This window comes from Otolemur garnettii, unplaced genomic scaffold (assembly GCF_000181295.1).
Source record: "Otolemur garnettii isolate 467f Iridium unplaced genomic scaffold, OtoGar3 scaffold00105, whole genome shotgun sequence".
In the NCBI taxonomy this organism is placed as follows: Eukaryota; Metazoa; Chordata; class Mammalia; order Primates; family Galagidae; genus Otolemur; species Otolemur garnettii.
This window is the reverse complement of record NW_003852500.1, coordinates 3,178,923-3,202,099: the sequence shown is the minus strand read 5'-3', so window position 1 is coordinate 3,202,099 and position 23,177 is coordinate 3,178,923. Positions and strand designations below refer to the sequence as shown.

The 23,177-nt window shown below is 50.3% G+C and overlaps 1 protein-coding gene across 1 annotated transcript in view; it reads right to left on the bottom strand.

Moving 5' to 3' along the window:
- Nucleotides 1-18,225, bottom strand: part of KCNN1 (potassium calcium-activated channel subfamily N member 1) — a 29,622-nt gene extending 11,397 nt beyond the window's left edge. Inside the window, exons 1-6 of the mRNA XM_003796557.3 lie at nt 17,809-18,225; nt 16,930-17,025; nt 8,580-8,998; nt 5,872-6,013; nt 2,177-2,287; nt 1,506-1,633 (exon numbers count right to left, since the gene is read on the bottom strand). Of these exons, the coding sequence (XP_003796605.1) occupies nt 1,506-1,633; nt 2,177-2,287; nt 5,872-6,013; nt 8,580-8,998; nt 16,930-17,025; nt 17,809-18,210 (1,298 nt within the window). The 5' untranslated portion in view covers nt 18,211-18,225. The remainder of the gene's footprint in view (nt 1-1,505; nt 1,634-2,176; nt 2,288-5,871; nt 6,014-8,579; nt 8,999-16,929; nt 17,026-17,808) is intronic.
- Between the last annotated feature and the right edge of the window lie 4,952 nt (nt 18,226-23,177).

The window sequence follows — 23,177 nt, the reverse complement described above, 5'->3', positions numbered from 1 at the left end:
CTTACATGATATTCTAGTTGGCAGCCTGGTAATCAGCGTACTGTGGCCTGTGGGTCATTTGCAGCCAGTTGTCTATCTTGGAAAATAAAGGTTTTCAGCCATACCCACTGCTTTCCTGCTGCAACCTCAGAAAACTGAGTAATTTTAACAAAGACTGTCTGGCTCATAAAGCCTGAAATATTTACTATCTGGCCCCTTGCAGAAAAATTTTGCCAACTTTTGGCAACTCCCATCCCATTCAGCTATACTTTGGACTCACATGAGGAACTTAAATTTTGGTTCAGGCTACATCACACACTCAATTGTAACTGGTTTGGGGTGTGGCGTGGCCCATAGGATTTTATGAAAGCCCCTCCTTCCAGGTACTCCCAATGAGTAGCCAAGGATGAGACCAACATATTAAATAATTTTCAGGGAAAATGGACAATGGAGGAAATTAAGTTATTTCTAATTATACCACAAGGTCTCATAGATCAAGCCACAGATTTAATTCTCAGCTTCTGGGTAGCCAAAGCAAAAAAGGAAAATAGCTTCAAAGTCTAAAGCAGCAGTTCTCAGCCTGTGGGTTGCGACCCACAGGAACTGTATTAAAGGGCCGCAACAGTAGCAAGGTTGAGAACCACTGGTCTAAAGGGTAAAAATCAGGCTGGGCCCAGTGGTTCATGCCTATAATCCTAGCACTCTGGGAGGCCAAGGCAGGTGGATTGCTTTAGCTCCTAGGAGTTAGAGATCAGCCTGAGCAAGAGTGAGACCCCATCTCTACTAAAAATAGAAAAAGAAACTAGCCAAGTGTAGCGGTGTACGCCTGTAGTTCCAGCTACTTGGGAGGCTACGGCAAGAGGATTGCTCAAGCCCAAGAGTTTAAGGTTGCTGTAAGCTATGATACCACAGCACTCTACCCAGGGCTACAGAGTAGAACTCTGTTTAAAAAGAAAAAAGAAGACTCTGCGCCTGTAGCTCAAGCAGCTAAGGTGCCATCCATATACACCCGAGCTGGTAGGTTTGAATCCAGCCTGGGCCTGCCAAAACAACAATGACAGCTGCAATCAAAAAATAGCCTGGTGCTGTGGCAGGCACCTGTAGTTCCAGCTACTTGGGAGGCAGAGGCAGGAGAATCGTTTGAGCCCAGGAGTTGGAGTTTACTGTGAGCTGTGATGCCACTGCACCCTACCCAGGGCGATAGCTTGAGGCTCTGTCTCAAAATAATAATAATAATAAAAGTTTAAAAAGAAAATGGTAAAAATCACTTGGTTATTCTAGAAAATAAAATAGGCTTACTGCCTCTTACTTTGGGTGGCATCTGTGACTTATCAGAGCCTATCACCTGCCTCCCTCTGACAATCCTCCTATCCCACTCAGCACAAAAGCTAGCTGCAGACCCCAATCAACTGACCACCCAGCCTGGCCTGAGGGGGTGGGCCATTACGAGGCCACATTAAACTTTTGAGGGCTGTCTCCACACCTGGCAGACACAGAAACGTGAGCTGGAAAGGTGCTGGACTTACTGATGGATGGCTTGGAGGAACTTACGCTGGTGTTTCCGAACCCGGGCTTGGTCTGGCTTTTTCACCAGCCTGGTGTGTTTATAGATGAGCCACGTCTCCCTGAGAACGTTAGCAGCGGCATTTTTTACCTGGGATCAGAAAAAGAACAATTCCTCAGGGTAGGCGCAAAAATCACAGAAGGCTCCAGAAACCTCTGGAAATCCCAGAAGCCTCTCTAGGGTCCCTGGACTGTAAGATAGAGGGGCATGCTTACATGTCTGCAGTGTATGTGTGGGTGCCTGACACATTTAGATCATTCACTGCACCCCAGGCCCCTTCTACGCACTTTGCAAATGTTAATTCAGTGAATTTGTATGTGCCAATATTTCTCTCATTCTAATCATGGGGAAACTGAGGCACAGAACAGTCAACCTGTCAAGATCAGAAAGCTCTGGCAGCCTGGCCCCATGCCTATTACTGTGTACACAGATGGACACCTGTGGTCATTGCCACATCTCTTTGTACATGGTTTACAAATGGGCACGTGGGTGGCAAAGCCCAGGACGATCTTGAACATGGGGTAGTATGATGAGCAGTGGTATATGAGCACACCTGACCTGTGCAGAGGAATGGCAAGGAGGGGCTGCTCTTGCTGATGAGTAAATGGCCACAGTGGGAAACGGGGCTCTTACCCGCTTGGTGAGCTGAGTGTCCATCATAAAGTTGTGCACGTGCTTCTCAGCCTTGGTGAGCTCCAGCTTCCGAGCCACCACAGCCACTACGAGCGCTGTACAGCCAGCTCCCTATGTGCAGGGTGGAGGGGGCACATCGTCATCCTGCCTTGAGGTCGTTCCCTCCTCCAGGAAGCCTGCCCTGATTCCACCCTCCCTCTTACCTTCAGAGCCCACTGTTTCAGTGAAGCCCATCGACCAAGCTCACTGACTCCCAACCCTGTTTGCTTCATGTCCATTAAACATCTAGGGAGTGAGTGTACCTTACAGCTTAGCTCATTGGAGCCCCAACAACTTTAGGAGGTAGGAACATTCTTACTCCCTTTAGGCAGAGGGGTAAATTTGGTGAGCTGAGTGTATGAGTGAGGCTCAGAGATGGAAGAAGTGACAAGAAATGTGCAGACATGCTTGAGGACAATGACCATGGGGGTGGGACAATTCGGAAACATTCCTATTGAGGCTTTAGGATCTTGGTGACTTTAGACAAGTCACCTCAGGAATGGGAGGCCTCAGGTGCCACTGAGAAAATATAGAGGTGTCAGTGAGCCTCAGACACCTGGAAGGTACCATTAGCCCTAAGAGAGTCCAAGGAGGCAGGTGCTCCCTGAGGAAATGGTGTCTCAGGTTCTAGACCCAGATAAGGGTCTGAGAGGACCTAGAAGTCTGTTCCCTAGAAAAGACTCATCAACCAAGGCAACTCAGCTTGCTGGGAACCTCCACCTGGAATATTATGCAGCAAGGAAAAAGAACAGCCACTAGCTCTGCACAATGGATGTACCACACAGACACTGCACTGTGTGAAACAGGCCAGAGTCATGGCACAAAGCCAGGCACAGACCCCAGTGTGAGTGCTCCTCTGTGGGACTGCAGGCTACACAGAGAAGAACTACCATTCTGGAAGGAGTCACCACTTAACAACCCCGTCCTAGAGAAGGCAACACAGCTTTTCCATTTCACCCTACCCTCTCCGGGTCTGGAGTTCAATTTTTTTTTTTTTTGAGACAGAGTCTCACTATGTCATTCTGCATAGAGTGCCGTAGCATCACAGCTTATAGCAACCTCAAACTCTTGGGCTTATGTGATTCTCTTGCCTAAGCCTCTTGAGTAGTTGGGACTATAGGTGCCCGCCACAATGCCTGGCTATTTTTTTTTTTTTTTGGTTGTTGTTGTCATAGTTGTTTAGCAGGGCCGGGCCAGGCTCAAACCCACCAGCCTCGGTGTATGTGGCCGGCATCCTACTCACTGAGCTACGGCACCAAGCCTGGAGTTCATCTCTTAGCTGAGTGGTGAGATGTGTTCATTTGTAATGGCTGCCCCAGTCACATGGTGGGAGGTGTGTTGGGGTTGATCTTTAGGTTTTGTATCTTTGACTCTCAGATGGAATAAAGCAAAACAATATAAGTGAAAATGTTGTGATGCCCTTTAATTAAAAAAGGGCTGTGTCAGCTTGTCTAAGAGAAGGGAGTACCTAGCAGGGCTAGAGGAGGACATTCACTCTCAGCTTGTGTCAAGCAAGAGGGGATGAGAGGATAAGATGGCCAAGCTGTGGAGAAGAAGGGAATTAGGGACCTGCCTGCTTGGGACAACTGCCCGTTCCAATAGAGTGACCTCAGGAGATGATGACAGTCAGAGACAGTATACAGCTATGAAGAGGACTGAACTAAGCCACTGAAGGACAACCTCTCTCCTAGTAGGAAAAACTCACAGGACACCGAGAAAACTATGGCAGGGGCCAGGAACGATGGTTCACGCCTATAATCCCAGCACTTTGAGGGGCCAAGGCAGGAGGATCACTTGAGGCCAGCCTGAGCAACATAGCAAGACCCTGTCTTATAGCTACTCAGAAAGCTAAGGTGGGAGGATGGCTTGAACTGAGGAGTCTAAGGATGCAGTGAACTAGGATTGCGTTCCAGCCTTGGCAACAGGGCAAGACCCTGTCTCAAAAAGAGAAAGAAAGTAAAAAGAAAAAAAAAAGAAGGAAGAGTGGCAGGGATGGTGTTGTTTATATTTTGCAAGAACTAATGAGTCTCTCTGTGCTTAGGAAAGGAAGGACACACTCCAGGGCAATGGCCGGCGTCCTCTGTGGGAATGTGACCAGGCTGGCTTCTTTTGGCCTGTTGGTGTTTTGCCCATTTTCCATGAATGAACGTGTTACTGACTGGAGTGCAGGTGAAGTGCAAATTAAAGGGATATGGAGAAGAGTTATTTCGGTTTGGCTTGGCACCTGTAGCTCAGTGGTCAGGGCGCTGGCCACATACACCAGGGCTGGCAGGTTTGAACCCAGCCCAGGCCTACTAAACAACAATGACAACAATAATAACAACAGGCTCGGCGCCTGTGGCTCAAGTGGCTAAGGCGCCAGCCACATACACCTAAGGTGGCGGGTTCGAATCCCCAGCCTGGGCCCGCCAAACAACAATGAATTGGCTGCAACTAAAAAATGGCCAGGCGTTGTGGCGGGCGCTTGTAGGCCCAGCTACTTGGGAGGCGGAGGCAGGAGACTCGCTTGAGCCCAGGAGTTGGAGGTTGCTGTGAGTGTGATGCCATGGCACTCTACCCAGGGGGATAATAGCTTGAGGCTCCGTATCAAAAAAAAAAAAAAACCCAATAATAACAACAAGAAAAATAGCCAGACATTATGGTGGGTGCCTGTAGTCTCAGTTACTTGGGAGGCTGAGGCAAGAGAATCGCTTAAGCCCAAGAGTTTGAGGTTGCTGTGAGCTGTGATGCTATGGCACCCTACTGAGGACGACATAGTTGAAACTCTGTCTCCAAAAAAAAAAAACCACAGGGACTTATTTCTGTTTGTTTTGTTTAGCAGGCCCAGGTTGGGTTCGAACACACCACCCCTGGTGTACCCATGGGCACCCAGCCAAGAGAGGAGTTCTTGATCTGTGCACCAGACAGCTCATATTCCAAAACATTGAAAAAGCATCTGTGGGCATGGAAGACCCTTGGAGATAAAGAAGTTTCTGGCCAGAGCAGACACCAGACATCAAAGGAAACCTACAGCCACCAAAAGCAGACTTGAGAAGTCTTGAGGGGAGATAGGATGCTGTCTGGGCCCAGTGAGACACACAAGACAAACTTTACACTGTGGAGACTCAGGGAGCACCCAAAATTCAGCCACAAATGGAGAATTGGGCTGCTGAAGGCACAGCCCTGAGGGTATTGACAGGATGTCCACAGCATTTATGGCTCAGGGCATTTTATGTAAATGAACTTAGTCCTTGCAAGAAGCAGAGAAAGGGACACTATGCTGGTTACAGCTGGGGAAACTGAGGCATGGAAGCATCACATCCTTGTCCTGGATCTAAGGGCTATGAAGAGATAGCTGTGGAGAAAAAAGGAGAGACGATGACACTCTGCTCAGAGTGGAACATAGCTTCCGCCTGGCCAGGCGCAGTGGGAGCTGCCCATTAGGGCTAGAAGAACCCACAGGAATCCAAGGAGCCTGAGGGTGCAGCTCCCTTGGGAATCAGAGCAGGGAGGAGCAGAGCTGAGGAGGGGTGGGTTGACACAAGGAGGAATGCTGTGGACCATGTGCAGCTCTCAATGAAGGTGATGGCCCCATCAGTGGAGGGTATGTAAGGGCTGGTGGAGCAGGAGGCTAAGCTGGGCCTCCCAGAGCTGTGCACACACGCCCTTGCTCTTACCATGATGCCGGTGAGGAGGCACACGCCCTTCCCGCAGTAGGTGTGGGGCACCATGTCACCATAGCCGATGGAGAGGAAGGTGATAGAGATGAGCCACATGGCCCCCAGGAAGTTGCTGGTCACTTCCTGCTTGTCGTGGTACCTGAGGGGAACCGGGGTGGGGGTGGTGAGGGCTTAGTCAGTCCACATTTGTCCCTCTGCCCTCATCACAACCCCTGGGACAGGTCTGGGACTGCAGAGCCCCACGGCTACCAGCTGCAGGGGATCTTAACCACACACAGCAAGTCAGTCTGAGGCTGGGGCAGTGTGGCTCAAAGTGATAACAGCACTGACATGGGGCACGCACATCCTTTTCTCCTACATCCCTTCCGACCTTGAAGAAGCACATAATCCCCCTCATAAAGACAGACACACAGACAAATAAGGAGACAGGTGGCCACAGCACCAGAAGCAGCAAGGAGAGGAGGCAAGTTAGACATGAGGAAGAACTTCCCCAGCCAGCACTAAAGACTATTTGAGGAGAAGGAAGCTGGAGGATTGCACAACAGGATATCAAGGGTAACACAGGTCCCCCAACTCCAGGCCTGCAGTTCATTGAGGGGCTGGGATGGAGGGCAGCAGCTGCTTTGACACTGGAGAGAGGCCTAGGGCTGTATTTTGGTATCTAGGGGGACAGTCCTTAAGGCCTCAGAAATAACACACTTTGTCCACAGTGGCTACAAAGAGGTTCTACCTATGGCCAAGCCAGGCTAGAGGCTGAGAGGTTGGTTCTCTGGGCCTGGGGACAGCTCCAGTTCAGTCCCCAGTCCCTAAACCCCCTTGGGGCTCAGGCTGCCTGTGACGTGGCTTCTAACTCAGGAAAGTAAGAGAGCCCCATTCCAGCCAGCCCACCCCTTCCCAGGACTCAGGTTGTCTGACCCCAGGCCAGCACACAAAGAGCACTCCTGGGCAGGGGTTCAATGTCAGAAGCCAACTGGGGTGGCACAGAGAAAGTGGACTCTCACCCTAAGAAAAACAAGGGGAGCTTTGGGGGAGGGCCATGCCATACAGAACAGGTGACAGAACCCACAGGGGCAGGACTGGAAGGGAGCTGATGGGGGCCCCCTGAAATTGATTATTTGGGGGTCCTTGCCTTTATGGGGGTCAGATGTCATGCCAGGTCCCTCCAGTCTGGGCTTCTCAGCTACTTGCTGTTGGGGGGCAGGCACTGGACCCCATCATACACTGAGGACTCTGAGCCCCAAGCTGCCCCACCTCAGGAGGCAGGGGTTCCCCTAGCAGGTAGATGGGTGAGCCCCAGGCCAGGAGCAGGGGTGAGGAGGCATGCAGAGGGGCGTGGAGCGAGGCAGGCGGGGGCTTCAAGCGCTGTCAGGTCTCAGAATTTAGGATTGGCTGCCCGCCGGCCCTGCCCCATTCCCCATCCCCAGCTGGGACACAGCACTGGCAGTGACCCAGCCTGGACCTTGGGGACTCCTGACCCAATCCTAATAGGTGATAAGGGGCTGGGGAACTTACACAGGGGTCCATCAGAGGTTTAAGGAGACCCTGTGTGCCCCCTAAACAGTAAGCTTTAAATTCTCGCTCCTGTGAGCCAAGCTGGACACCAGGCCCAGGTGGGCATCATTGGGGATGGGGACAGAACAGGCGAAGGGGTGAGAAGGGGGTGCTGAGAGTGGAGGTGCAACCAGGGATCCCCCAGGACCCCTCCAGGGCCTCCTCCAGCTAGGCACGAGCCTAGGAGACCCTCCCCTAGTCAAAGCACCTCCCACACCTTACCAGGCCCCTCCTACCTCTGGGAACAACCAGAAACTGGGCCCCCAGGCAAGTTCCCTTTGCCATCAGAGCCTCAGTTTCCTCATTTGTAAGTTGGGTTGAGTTTTTAAAGTCTGAACCAATTTTCTTTCACCCCAGGCCCACTGAACTCTCAGGAGGTTATGCCTGAGCCACCCAGGAGTGTAAGCTGTGCACACAAAACATCAGAGCTAAGCCTTTACTTCATTGATCCCCTGACCTTTGGAGACAAAGCCTCTAGGTCTCAAGAGAAGATGCTCAGTGAGTAAAGACCTGACAGCAGTCTGCCTCCCTCAGTCTGAGGACTAACCTTGACATCACTAGGCCTGTCCTCACTGGGACTGGGTCTGAGCCCATCCTGTCCACCCTGGGCTGACCTCCCTGTATCCCTCCCCTCAAGGCAGCTAATCTTAAATTCTTGGCACGTGGGATGGAGGTGGTGGCAGCTCTGCAAACACAGCTGGGCCAAGGATGGGACTCACATGTTTTCCCTAAAGTCCAGCAGGGTGGGCAGAGGGGAGAAGGAAAGCTGATTAAACAGGGGCATCGGGGGAGAAAAGGGGGTTGTCCCTGTTCCCACTGCCGCTGCTACCAGGGCCGGACATTGGACATCAGCATCCCAGAGAGTAGAGGGGCCCAGAAGAGGAGAAGGAAGAGAACGAGGAGCATGAGATCCCTGGTAATGGCTGGGGAGAGAGATCGGGGTCCCTCCCCAGCTGGGAGTAGTGAGGGCACAGGGCTGGGGACCCCAGGGATGATGGCCACCAATTTGAGACAGAAAAAATAACAGGGGTCATCTTGGAGTCAGGGAGATGGAAGCAATGGCTAGGGAGGCCCGGAGCTACTGAAGTCCCCATGGACAGGGATGGGAGGTAGGGAGATGTAGGTCCCTGTTCTGGGATTCCCTGGGGACACACCTTTCACAGACACGCACGGTCCAGGCAGCGATGATCCAGGAAGAGATGCTGAAGACAAGCAGCACCGTGCCGGGGCAGATGGTCATGAGCGTCTTCATGACGAAGCGCGTGTTGAAGGTGATCTTGTTGAGGGCCCCGATACTGCGGCTGGAGGCATCCGTGAAGATCTTGCTGTGCAGGAGCATGACACGGCCCAGCAGATAGAGGCGCAGAAACATAGGGATGGACAGCAGCACGTCCACATCAGCCTCGGCCACTGACGGTGCATACGTGAAGGCCAGCCGCGCAGTCCACGTGAAGCGGTAGTGGCCAGGCACAGGGTGGATGGCGCACACAGCCAACTCCAGTGAGATGAGGAAGACACGCTCGCATGTCATGGCGATGCGCCAGTCATCTGCCCCGTTATCCACCATGAACAGCTGTGGAGGGCAGGAGAGCTGGTGGTGGGTCTCTCAGACACACGTCCAGGCTCCCCACTCACTGAGAGTGACCACAGCCTGAAATCCTGCCAACTCAGATTTTGCTAAGAGAAGTCAGAAACAGGACTTCATAGGCAAAACTCCCTAGTTCTTGGCATTGGTCACAATTTAAACTAAACATCAGATGGGTATTCTCCAAAAAGTTAAACCATAGAGTTACAAATGACCTCACAATCCCATTCCTAGGTATAAACCCAAGAGGAAAGAGGCAAGATATTCCAGAAAATCCTTGTATAGACACATTTACAGCAACACTACTCACAGCCAAAGTGGAAACAACCCAAAATGTCTATCAACAGATGAATGGATGTTAAGATACAAGCCCAGGGAGGGTATCTCATGCCTACAATTGTAGCACTCTGGGAGGCTGAGATGGGAGGATCACTTGAGCTCAGAAGTCTGAGACCAGCCTGAGCAAGAGTAAGACCCTGTCTCTAAAAAATAGCCAGGTATTGTGGTGGGCGCCTGTAGTCCCAGCTACTCGGGAGGCTGAGGCAAGGGGATGACTTGAGCCCGAGAGTTTGAGGTTGCTATGAGCTATGATGATACCATGACTCTCTACCCAGGGTGATAGAGTAAGACTCTGTCTCAAAAATTTTGTTTTTGTTTTTGTTTTTTTTGGAGACAGAGTCTCACTACGTCACCTTCAGTAGAGTGCCATCGTGTCATCATAGCTCACAGCAACCTCAAACTCCCAGGCTTAAGCGATTCTCTTGCCTTAACCTCCTGAGTAGCTGGGACTACAAGCGCCTACCACAACGCCTGACTATCTGTCTCAAAAAAAAAAAAAAAATTTTTTTTTAAAATGGGATGTAGTACAGTAAGTGGGACTTTAAGCAAAAGCATATGGAATGAAACTAATTTTCCCACAGGCTCTTGGATGTAAACAAGAGTTAAGTTCCTACAGTATATTTCTGGTCACACACACAAAAAAATCAACAAACTTCTAAATAAAGACCCAATACACTTTTAATATTTAACACTGAAATGAATGTAAGCCATACATATATTTATGTAAGAGAAATAAAAATAAGATATGATTTGGGGTGGCGCCTGTGGCTCAAGGAGTAGGGCACTGGCCCCATATACAAGAGTGTTCAAACCAGCCTCGGCCAAAAACTGCAAAAAAAAAAAAAAAAGATATAATTTGTCCAATAATTCTAGTTCAGGGTTTTGGATGGCTGGAGCCTATTCTGGCTGCTCAGGGTATCAGGCAGACACCAGCCCTGGACATTACACCATCACACACACACACACACACACACACATACACACATACTTTTATGGGGACCATTAAGAGATGCCAATTAGCCTAACGTGCACGGCTCTGGAATACGGGAGGGAGTCCAAGTACCTGGAAAAAACCCACACAGACATGGGGAGAACGTGCAAACTCCACATAGACGATGGCCCCAGCTGGGAATCAATTTTTATTTTCTCATCAACATTATGATGAAACCATGCTGGATGAAATCATGTTATTCACAGACTTGTTCGTCTATCCATACAGAAGGATATTATCCTACCATAAAGAGGAACAAAACCTGACCTGTGAGTGCTACAATGTGGAGACACCTCCAAAACAAGCTGAGTGGCAGAACCAGACACAAAAGGTGGCCATCTAGGACAAAGGGGACAACATTGTCACCCCACCCCAGTGGGCCTGAGGGAAGGTAGAACACAGAACCAAAGATAATTATTCAAGAGCTTTAAGATCTAACAGAATTTGCCTTGCTGGTTCTGGTCTTGCTTGGGATCTCTCACCTATTTCTTTTTGCCAGTCTCTCCCTTTTGGAATGAGAATGTTTATCTATCTCTGTCCCATCACTGTATTTTGGAAGCACACAACTAATTTGTCTGGCTTCACAGGTTTACCACTGAAGGGGAATTTTATTTTGCAAAGAATCATATCTTGCGGCTCGGCGCCTGTGGCTCAAGTGGCTAAGGCGCCAGCCACATACACCTAAGGTGGCCGGTTCGAATCCCCAGCCCGGGCCCGCCAAACAACAATGATGGCTGCAACCAAAAAATGGCCGGGCGTTGTGGCGGGCGCCTGTAGTCCCAGCTACTTGGGAGGCTGAGGCAGAAGACTAGCTTGAGCCCAGGAGTTGGAGGTTGCTGTGAGCTGTGATACCATGGCACTTTACCCAGGGGGATAGCTTGAGGCTCTGTCTCAAAAAAAAAAAAAAAAAAAAAGAATCATATCTTGCAAAGAATTTTATCTTGCAAAGAATCATCCTTAAGGCTCACCCATAGCTGAATTAGGTGATAGTTAAATAAGACTTTGGACTTAAGACTTGATGATAGAATAGGTTAAGATGTGGGGGGCTAGGCTGGGCATAGAAACTCAAAGGTGGGCGGATTGTTTGAGTTCACAGGCTGGAGACCAGCCTGAGCAACAGTGAGACCCCCATCTCTAAAAATAGTTGGGCGTTGCAGCAGGTGCCTGTAGTCCCAGCTACTCGGGAGACTGAGGCAAAAGAATCGCTTGAGCCCAAGAGTTTGAGGTTGCTGTGAGCTGTGATAACACAGTACTCTACTGAGGGTGACAAAGTGAGACTCTGCCTTAAGAAAAAAAAAGATTTGGGGGGCTAATAGGAATAAATGTATTTTGCATGTGACAAATACATGAATTTTGGGGGAAGCAGTAGGTGAAGTGTTATGAATTAAACTGTGTCCTCCTCTACATTCATATATTGAAGCCCTGACCCCAGTGTAACTGTATTTGGAGATAGGATCAAATGGTTAAGGTTAAATGAGGTTTAGAGTAGGGCCTAGTCCAGTAGGACTGGTGTGTTCTTAAGAGAGAGAGATGCCTTTCATGCCTGAGCACAGAGAAAACGCCACGTGAGGCCATCTGTGAGCCAATGAGAGAGGCCTCAGGAAAACCAGCCCTGCTGGCACCTTGACCTTGGACTTTTAGCTTCTAGAACAATCAGAAAATACACTTCTGTTGTTTAAGCCACCTAGTCTATGGCATTTTGTTTTTGGCAAAACTAATACAATTTTTTTTGTTTATCATTATTATCATATGATTCTACTGCTTTGAAATGTCCAGAACAAGCAAATTCATAAAGACAGGAAGCAGACTGGGAGTTGCAGGGGCTGGGGAGGGGGAGTAACTGCTAATGGGGATGGAGTTTCCTTGTGGTGAGATGAAAATGTTCTGGGACTAGATAGAGATGGTGATTGTACAACATTGTAAAAAATGCTGAGCGGTGCCTGTGGCTCAGTGGGTAGGGTGCTGGTCCCATACACCGAGGGCGGGGGGTTCAAACCCAGCCCCGGCCAAACTGCAACAGAAAAATAGCCAGGCATTTTGGCAGGCACCTGTAGTTCCAGCTACTCAGGAGGCTGAGGCAAGAGAATCGCCTAAGTCCAGGAGTTGGAGGTTGCTGTGAGCAGTGTGATGCCACAGCATTCTAACGAGGGCCATAAAGTGAGACTCTGTCTCTACAAAAAATTAAAAAAGAAAGAAAGAAAGAAAAATGCCACTGAACTGTATGCCCAGTTAATTTTTTTTCTCTCTTTTTTCTTTTTTATAAAGACAGGGTCTCACTCTTACTGAGTCTGGTCTCGAACTCCTGAGCTCAAGCAATCCACCTACCTTGGACTCCCAGAGTGCTAGGATTACAAACATGAGCTACTGTGTCTGGCTGGCCTGGGTAATTTTTTAAAATTATTTTTAGGGATAGGGTCTTGCTATTTTCCTCAGGTTGATCTTGAACTCCTGGCCTCAAGTAATTCTCCTGCCTTGGCCTCTCAAAGTGCTGGCATTACAAGTGTGAGCCATCCCCATGCCCAGCCATCTCTGTACTTTCCTATTCCTTCTGAATGTGTGTATAACTCATAAGTATCAATTTTTTTCTTTTGCACATCTCATTTTAAAACAAGAAGCAATAAAGTCATTCTAAAATAAGAAAAAGAAAAAAAACCCCACTTCCCTAAAATGTCGTGGTGGCCGCTCCTTCTAGGGGCCTCCTCTGCATGCATATCTGAAGAGCACTGGCACAAAGAACACCCTGCTCAGAGTCACCACTCTCCTTGGGCCTTAATGGGGGACCCCAGCCAGGTACAGGGCTGGGCCTAGGGTGAAGCAAGTGAACCACCAAGATATGTCAAAATTTTTGTCAGTGATAGTGCCAGGAGCTGGAGGCAAAAGGTATCCTGCCACTGTTTTTATTTAAATGTTGATTTTGGCTCATCATGGAATTTTCTGGCATTTATTTAGATTTTTGTAAATATCACATTAAAATAATATTTATCTCAACAACTGAATTTCTCATCACTCCCTTATATCCTGTACCCAAAGTAAATTCCTCCCACCCTACATCCTGGCTTTGGCAGGGAGGGTCCCACCCCACATGCCCTGAGGAGCTCATGTTGTTTTCCTGCATCCTCGGAAGCAACATCACTGGATTCTTTTTGTCCTGAAATAGAATTCACATATCCTACAAGTCTCTCATTTAAAGTGTACAACTCGGTGGCATTTAATATATTAACGTGTTAGAGGTGCAACTGTCACCTCTATCTGATGCTAAAACACTTCCATCATCCCAAAAGGAGACTCCATCCCATTAGCAGTCACTCCCCATTCCCCTCCCCCAGCCCCAGGCAGCCTCTGATCTGCTTCCTGTCTCTGTGGATTTGCCTGTTCTGGACATTTCACATCAGTGGAATCACAGACTATGTGGCCTTTTGGGCCTGGCTTCTTTCACTAGGCATAATGTTTTTGAGGTTCATCCACGTTGTAGCTTATGTCACAATTTGTTACAGGTTGAATCATGTTCCCTCAAAAACATATGTTGGCTGGCCAGGCATGGTGGCTCACACCTGTAAATCCTAGCACGCTAGGAGTCTGATGAGGTGGATTGCCCTGAGCTCACAGGTTTGAGACCAGCATGAGCAAGAGCCAGACCTCATCTCTAAAAATAGCCAGGCGCCTGTAGTCCCAGCTATCAGGAGGCTGAGGCAAGAGAATCTCTTGAGCCCAAGAGTTGGAGGTTGCTGTGAGCTATGATGCCATGGCACTCTACCAAGGGTGACAGAGTGAAACTTCGTCTCAAAAAAAAAAGATACATTGGTTGCTTGAGGTCATGAGTTTGTGGGCAGTGTCTGTAGTTCAAAGAGTAGGGCACCAGCCCCATATACCAGAGGTGGCAAGTTCAAACCCTGCCCCAGCCAGAAATTGCAATAAGAACAACAACAAAAAAAAGAGTTTTAGACCAGGCTCAGTGCCAGCCACATACACGGGAACTGGTGGTTTCAAATCCAACCCAGGTCTGCCAAACAACAACTACGAAAAATAGCTGGACATTGTGGAAGGTGCTTGTAGTCTGAGCTGCTTGGGAGGCTGAGCCAAGAGAATCGCCTAAGCCCAAGAGTTTGAGGTTGCTGTGAGCTGTGATGCCATATTACTCTACAAAGGGTGACATAGTGAGACTCTGTCTCCAAAAAAAAAAAAAAAAAAAGAGTTTGAGACCAGCCTGAGAAAAGCAGGACCCCATCTCTACTAAAAATAGATAAACTAGCCAGGCTTGGTGGTATGTGCCTGTAGTCTGAGCTACTTTGGGAGGCTGAGGCAGGAGGATCACTTGAGCCCAGGAGTTTAAGGTTCCTGTGAGCTAGGCTGAGGCCATGGCACTCTAGCCCAACCAACAGAATGAGACTCTGTTACCAAAAAAAAAGAAAAAAAAAATGATGGCATCCTTACCCCTGTACCCTAGAATGTGCCCTGATATGGAGATAGGGTCTTTATAGATGTCATCAACTTAAAATGAAGTCATTAGGGCCTGAAGTCATTCCTGGCATACAGTAAATCCTAATTAGAGGTAGGCCCTAATCCAGTATGACTGGTGACCTTATACAAAAAGGAAATTTGGACACAGAGACACAAACACTCATGCAGGGAGAACACTGTGTAAACCTCAAGGCAGAGACTGGAGAGATGCAGCCACAAACCAAGGAATACTAGAGACTGCCTCCAACCACCAGAAGCCAGGAGAAAAGTTTGAAACAGATTCTCCCTCCTGGCCTTCAGAAGGAATCAACCCTGCTAACACCTTGATCTCAGACTTCTAGTCTCAGAACTGTGAGACAAGACATGTCTGTTGTTTAAGTCATCGAATTGTGGTGCTTTGCAATGATAGCCCAAACAAACTCACATGCTGCTTCTCTCTTTCATCACAGTGGAATTATTATTATTCATGGTACCACTGCACTACATTTTATTTAGACAATCATCTGTCACTACACATTTGGACATTGTTACTACTTTTTGGCTACTGTGAATAGTGTTGTTATAAACACCGGTGTGCAATTTTTTGCATAGATGAAAGTTTCACTTGGTTATATACCTAGGAGCAGAATTACTAGGACATAGGCTAACTTCATGTTTAACTATTTGAGGACCATCAGACTCCTGTCCCCAGGGGCTCCAAAGACATTTGCATATACTATAACTCAAGTGAGACTTTCCTACATCCATTTCCTGCCAGACTGTGGCTCCTTGAGGTCAGGGGTCAGAGGGTAGAGATCAGGAGCCAGATCAGATACCCTCTGCTATCCCTAGACCATGGTACTAACCTCAGGTGATGTGTCCGAGGGGCCCTGAGCTGTGATCTCCTACTACTGACTTGATTAATCCCTGAAACAGGAGAACTTCCTGGCATACAGTAAATCCTCAAAAATCATGGTCCAAAGCTGGGCACACCTATAGTCTCTGCTACTCAGGAGGCTGAGGCAGGAGGATAGCTTGAGCCCAGAAGTTTGAGGCTGCAGTGGACTACGTTTGTGGCTATGAATAGCCACAGCACTTCAGTCTGGATAATGTTTCATTGAAGACCTCATTTCTTTTTCTTTCTTTCTTTTTTTTTTTTTGAGACAGAGCCTCAAGCTGTCCCCTTGGGTAGAGTGCCGTGGCATAGCTCACAGCAAACTCCAACTCCTGGGCTCAAGTGAGTCTCCTGCCTCCGCCTCTCAAGTTGCTGGGACCACAGGCGCCCGCCACAACGCCTGGCTATTTTTTTTCGGTTGCAGCTATCATTGTTGTTTGGCGGGCCCAGGCTGGATTCGAACCCGCCACCTTAGGTGTATGTGGCTGGCGCCTTAGCCACTTGAGCCACAAGCTATGAGCCAAGACCTCATTTCTTAAAAAAAAAAAAAGAAAAGAAAAAAGAAAGAAAGAAAGAAATCTGGGTCCAGTCTGACAGGAAATGGAACCTGGTGCTGAAACACCAGTTCCCCAGGCTGCAAAACCTCAGAAGATCCCAGAGCTGACATGTCCTAGAGCCCCAGCTCAGCCTCTCACTTCCTTACTACCTATTTTCTTTTTAAACAATCAATGAAAATTAAGATGTAGGTTGGGCATATGGCTCATTCCTGTAATCCTAGCACTCTGGGAGGCCCAGGTGGGTGGATTCCCTGAGCTCAGGAGTTAGAGACTGGCCTGAGCTAAAGTGACACCTCGTCTCTAAAAATAACCAGGTGTTGTGGTGGGCTCCTGTGGTCTGAGCTGCTTGGGAGGCTGAGGCAAGGGGATCACTTGAGCCCAAGAGTTTGAGGTTTCTGTGAGCTATGATGCCACAGCACTCTACTGGGGTGGCAAAGTGAGACTCTATCTCCAAAAAAAAAAAAAAAAAAAAAACCAGAAAGAAAGAAAGAAAGAAAATTAAGATGTAGACACATGTTATAAGGAAATGGAGAGTGATCAAAATGATTTGTCTTTAGAGAGGTCTTTTTTTTTCCTAGGGGGCCTATTCATTGTTTTATGTTTTAAGGAAGCTGGGGATCCAGGTGGGTTGGTGTAGGGGGGTCTGGGGTAAAGGGAAAGGAGCGACCCGTCCCCAACTACCATTCCGCTGGGCACTGACCTGGATCTCCCGGGCGTGGTACAGAACCACGAGGCCCAGTAGGATGACAGTGGAGAGGCTGATGAGGCATTTGAGTGCAAATGAGTACAGAGACTCCTAGGCAGAGAAAGATAGGAGATAGCTAGATCTACAATGCTGGAGAAGGTGGGGGCCCTCCTGTCCCCCTACTAGTGCTTCCAGGCACGAGAACCAGTCAGACAGGGCTCTCCCTGTGGCTTTCCCACAATGTCCCAACTTCCCGCAAGGTTCTCAGTCCCGGGGGCCTTGTGTATGAAAGAGCTTCCTCATCAAGGATGGGCCCACAAAAGGACCCTACTCAGGAGATAATGTTCCTGTCCTTACTCCGTAAGGGGCAGATGGCAAGATGGGCCCCACCCATGCATCACAGTTTATAAGGCCTGGAGTGACACAGGCATAGTTCTTTACAGTTTATATGGTATAGAACTTCATAGTTTATAAGGCCCAGTCCTACTCACTTTGGGACAGCACTTTGAATTTTATAAGGCCTGGCCTCAATTGGGCTCAGTACTTTATAGTTCATAGGCCCTGATGTCCCTCCATCCTCACATACACTTGGTGGCACAAGGGACCGCAGCCAGGCTTGTAACCTGCACCTGACCACTCTTGAAAGGGAGGAAGCTCTTTCCCAGGCCTGCCTTGGGGTGGGAGGGGCAGCCCTCTCCCCACAAGAAGCTAGGGTGTGGCACCCAGATGCTGGAACCTTCTCTATACCTGTACAGGATCCCCACCACCAGAGACTCCCTATACCCTCCCACTTCCGCACCTCCAGGGCCTCCCCACACACATCCCCTTTGTCTCTCTTAGGGAAACCAGGTAAGCCCAGCAGGGCCTCCTAGGGGTGTAGGGAGCCATGCCTACCTTGGTATACACACCCCAGGATAGCTCTGTCTCTGTCACCATGACGACAATGCCGAACATGCCGAAGATGAGGGCATAGTCACTGAGGCGCTTCCGCTTCTCAAAGAGTGCCCGCCGGTGGCCCAGGCGGTGGCCCACATTCGGGGGCTTTCCTGAGCCCCTCTGCCCACCCTCCTCATCCTCCTCATCCTCCTCATCATCATCCTGGTCCTGGGGCTGCCCCCGGGGGCTGCCGGGTGAGGACCGGGCCGGCTCACTCTTAGCCACCACCACCTGGAGTCCTGGACTATGTGGAGGCCGAGGGGAGCAGCCAGCTTCGGGGTCCGGAGGGTCATGGCTCAGGGCACCTGGCCCGCTGACCAGTGGCCGCCCCACACTGCCGTTGTGGCTGTGGCTATTCATGACTACCTGGGTGCAGGGGTTGGGCTCGCTGCAGGCCACCCGGGGCCCAGCATGGCTCAGTGGCTGGGATCCTGTGCTGACCTGCAAGGGCACAGAAGGACATGGTCACAGCAGGGTCTGGCCAACTGACCAGAGGGGCAGGGACCATCACAACCACCCCAGAACATTTTAAGGCTTAGCTACCTTAGGCAGTAAACTCAGAGTGCTAGCATGTGGATTTGCCATCTCAGAAACATCCAAGTCAGCCTGTATCCCTTCCCCAGCTCTGAGCTCTCTCTATAGCTCCCTTGTGCCATCCCATTCAAACACCAGACTCTTCAATACAGCCAAGAAGCCCTTGTGGTCTAGTTCCCACCAACCTCATCCTTCTCACTCTCCCCCAGACTCTCTCCCTCCAGCCACATGCCTCCCCCATAACAAGATGCCAACAAGCTTCATCTTGCCTCAGGGCTTTTGCACAGTCTGTGCTCTCTTCCTGGAGCACCCTCCTAGTAGCCTTTTGCCTGCTGACTTCTGTGTCTCCGAATACCTAGCACAATACCTAATACACAGCTGACACTCAGTAAACACCTGCTGACCAGGCACAGTGACTCATGCCTATAATCCCAGCACTTGGGGAGGCTGAGGCAAGAGGATCACTTGAACCCAGCAGTTTGACACCAGCTGAGCAACATCGCAAGACCTTGTCTCTATAAATAAAAATAAATAAATAAAAATTAGCTAGGCATAGTGGCACCTATGTTCCAACTACTTGGGAGGCTGAGGTGGGAGGATCATTTGAGCCCAGGAGTTCAAGGTTGCAGTGAACTATGATTGCACCACTGCATTCCAGCCTGGGTGACAGAATAAAACACTGTCTCTAAAAACAAAAACAAGGCTCGGCGCCTATGGCTCAAGTGGCTAAGGCACCAGCCACATACACCTAAGGTGGTGGGTTCGAATCCAGCCTGGGCCCGCCAAACAACAACGATGGCTGCAACCGAAAAATAGCCGGGCGTTGTGGCGGGCGCCTGTAGTCCCAGCTACTTGGGAGGCTGAGGCAGGAGACTAGCTTGAGCCCAGGAGTTGGAGGTTGCTGTGAGCTGTGATGCCACAGCACTCTACTCAGGGGGACAGCTTGAGGCTCTGTCTCAAAAAAATAAAAACAAAAACAAAACACTCACTGAATGCCATGTGATGGAATCTCCCAGCAAACTTGGCTGTGAAGACAGATTAAAAGTACTCCAACCTGGGCTCACCTTCTTCCAACCTTCAGGCTCTTAGATGAGTTAACCTCTCCTCACTGAGACTTCCATGTAAGCAGGCTCAAAGTGTGGCCTATGAGACATTAGGGGCTATGGCTGGGTGTGGCTACAAAAATCCTAAGGCTCCCTCCTCCTGAGCAGATTCCAGGACCAATGTGGCTATCTGGGGTTTAACACTAAGACCCTAGAATTGATTCCACTGGTTCTTGTATGACATGTGTGGCCCAGCCCTGTTAGCTCAGACCAGCCTGTTTTTCTGCCAGACTAGATCACAGGGTAACATCCCATGGCACCATGTATGAGAGCAGGGATCGTGATGGTGGGCCAGGGCACTAATGAAGCTGTCTGGAGACTCTGGAGCTGACTTGCCAGATCTTCTCCTGCCCAGCCCAGTCTACTATCTCAGACCCTCAAATGTACCCCTTGCTACCATCCTAGCCAACATTTACTGAGCATCCATTGTGTACCAAGCTCTATTCTTCAAACAAACATTCTCTTTAATCCTCACAATACTGGGTAGCGCCTGTGGCTCAAAGGAGTAGGGAGCCGGCCCCATATGCCGGAGGTGGTGGGTTCAAACTCAGCCCCGGCCAAAAACTGCAAAAAAAAAAAAAAAAAATCCTCACAATACTAAGAAGGGAGTTCTAGGATTTGGACAGATTTACAGATGAGGAAATTGAGGCACAGTGCTTGAAATAACCTGCTCAAGGTCATACTATCTCATTATAGAGCTGATTCTGGATCAGTATTCTTCCAAAAAGCCAAGCAGGAGTGGGTGGTGTGCCAAGCATTGTCCTCTTAGAAAAGGCTAGACCAGCATGCTTTCAGGGGCCGCCCTGGGAGAAGAGGGTGGGTGGTGGCTGTGTGCACAGGCAGGATACTTCCCTGGGGGTGACAGACGTGAGGACGGGTATCTTATGACATACCAAGATGAGCCACACTGCTGGGTGGGACACAGGTGAGCTTGGTCACTACTTACATTGCACAGCCACCTGTATGCCCTTGTCTAGTGCCCCTACACTGTGTCTGTCCCCTCACCATATGTCTCTAGATGCTAATGTCAGCACACAAATGCAAGAATCATTTCTTCTGAGTCCAGGTGACCTCAAGTCTTAGAACCTGTCCCTCCCTTCCCCACTCCTTTGCATCACATTGCTCAGGCTGTGGTCTCCTGCAACCAAGCACTTCATAGTTTATAGGCCTGGCTTCCTCTGTGCCCCACATTTCATGGCTTTTAAGGCTGACCTTGATCCTGATGTTTCTCCAGCCTTATAAGTACTTAGATGGGCACTTTCCACTCAGGCTTAAACCCCTGCCCACTACCTAAAGGGCCAGGTGGGCTCCTGATGCTGCCCTCACCTGGAGATGACCAGGACACCCCAGGCCCCTTCCACAATCCACCCTGAAGGCACAGAAGGTCCCTGCCTGGGGCTGAGGGACATGGCAGGAGAAAGGAGCAGCCTGGAAGCCCAGACCCAGAAGGGGTGGGGGCCTCAGAGGGCTGCTACAAACGACCTTCCGAAATGCACCGATGAAGATGCAATTTGGGGATGTGACTCAGCCTCCCGACGCACGGGCCAAATTCAGCCGTGTGTCTGCCATGTTCTTCCTTGCCTGGCAGCTGCGTCCTAAGGTGCCCTGGGCAGGGAGGCGAGGGAGGAGGGGACAGACAGCAGGTGGCTTCCACGAGGGCAGAGTAGTATAGGGCTTTCCTGGTGCCCACCATGTTCATGTACACTGGGCTGTCATTGTGTTTTGAGTCCTTGCCTAGACCGATCACATTTAATCCCTACTGTGACCCAGTGTGACCAATGTTCCCATTTTACAGACAACAGACAAAGCTCAGGGGTTCAGGACCTTGCCCAAGGTCACACAGTCACAAAGGGCAGAATCTGAATTAGTGCTGTCCAGGGGCAGCAGACAAAGGATCTGCCATTTGGAGGGAGAACCAGGTTGGCTGTGCACCGAGGGGCTACCAAGATTGCAGCATAAAGTGGTGAGCGCCTGACACCTCCTCTTTACCAGGACACTTTCCCCTCCTCCACTGCAACCTGGGCCTCATCTTGGAGTCCCTAGGACCCTCAGGGATTCCAGGGATTCCCAGAGATCCTAGCCAAGATTTGGATGTCAATGAAAGGGTACGTTTTTTCTGTACAAAGGCCCCAGATTTGCTAAGGACTTCCCCCAAGAGGTTAAGAACAATACCCTGTGGGTTGCATTTGGATTTGAATCCCTGGAATTGCCTTTACTGTGTCTAGGCACAGAGAACTCTGTTCCCTGAAGGCTGAGGTGGAGGATGAGTGGAGACCCCTTTCCATGTCATCCTAGGGGACAGCCATTTCTGTAGGCGTGTACCCAGTGCACGAGGGTACACTCAGGAGGACGCTTGGGAAGAGGATGGGCAGAGGGAAGGTGGCTGGCTGCTCTTAGCTTCCCCACTGAAGAGAATGTGGGAAGAGGAAGAAACCTGGCTAGGACCCCAAGAGCTCTCAAAGGAGCTGCCCCAAACTGGCCCCCAGGTACCCCTCACAGAGAGTGAAGTCACTGCCCCCTCCTTAGCTGCCTCCCTATAAAGGGTCCTTGTGGTGCTCACCAACAGGTTTGGTGGCCAGAACAGAGTGAGACCTTGCAGTTTGAAGAGCTTGGTGCTGCCTGTTTCCACTCTTCCAAACCGGACCAGAAGGTGCCCCCAGCCCTTCAGTCACCAAGGCAGAGTGACCCCACCATAACTCCTTGTGGGGCAAGATGCCTTCCACACCACTTCCAGGATTCACAGCCAGAACACCACACGGCAGAAACTTCCAGGACATGTGGCCTGTTGTGGGCTCCCAACTGGGGCATCCAGAAGCTGGGTGTCCCTGTGGAGGGTCCCTGGAGGATCCTTCCCCAGTATTCTTGCAGTCCTAGCTCTGCAGGGCAGACAGACTGTGCTTGTCCTCCGCTTCCTGGGCAGTCCAGGAGTGAGTGCAGCAAGGCACTGGCCCACCTGATCTCCTCATCACCACCTGCTAGGAGCCTGCCAGCAGCCAGCAGGGTGCAATTAGCCTGCCCTGCCCTCTGAGGCTGCCTACCTCAGCACCCTCCACACAGAAGCATTTCCACCAGCATCTCTGGCTTAGCCCCCAGCCTTGGGCACTTCCATCTGCTGCTCAGTCCTCCAGAATAGGAGAGACAGTGCCCTGAGCTAACTACCCAGATCTCTGTCCAGGCAGAACTGTGACCCAGCTCCCTGACCCCTTCCCGAGTGCCCCCACCCCTGGATCCAGGGGCCAGTGGTTAAGATCTCTACCCTCCCATTCACAAGTCATCGCAGGTCACTGCCCACCCACCTCCAACTGTATCTGCGGAGTTTGGAGACTCACTGCTCTCCCTCCCCTCAGAGTGAACCTAGTAACCTCCCCCTCCAGGATGGGGTCCGAATCTTCACTCACTCGGGCAATGCACACGCACATACTCGTGCCTCCTCCCCGTGTCCCTCGGGCTCCGGACCCCATGGAGACCTCTCCTCCTGGCTCTAAGCTCAAAGCACGTCCTCCACCCCCTATGCCCCAAACCACGTCTCCCTCTGGGACGTGCCTCCCTCATGGGCGCCCCGGGCTGTAGACCTTGGAGCCTCCCGCACCCTCGGCAGATCCCACCCAGTACCTGTAAGGCTCGGCCTCGAGGGGCAGACAAGGCTGGAGGAGAGAGAGTCCGGCACGGCCGTGGACCCCCGGGTGGGAG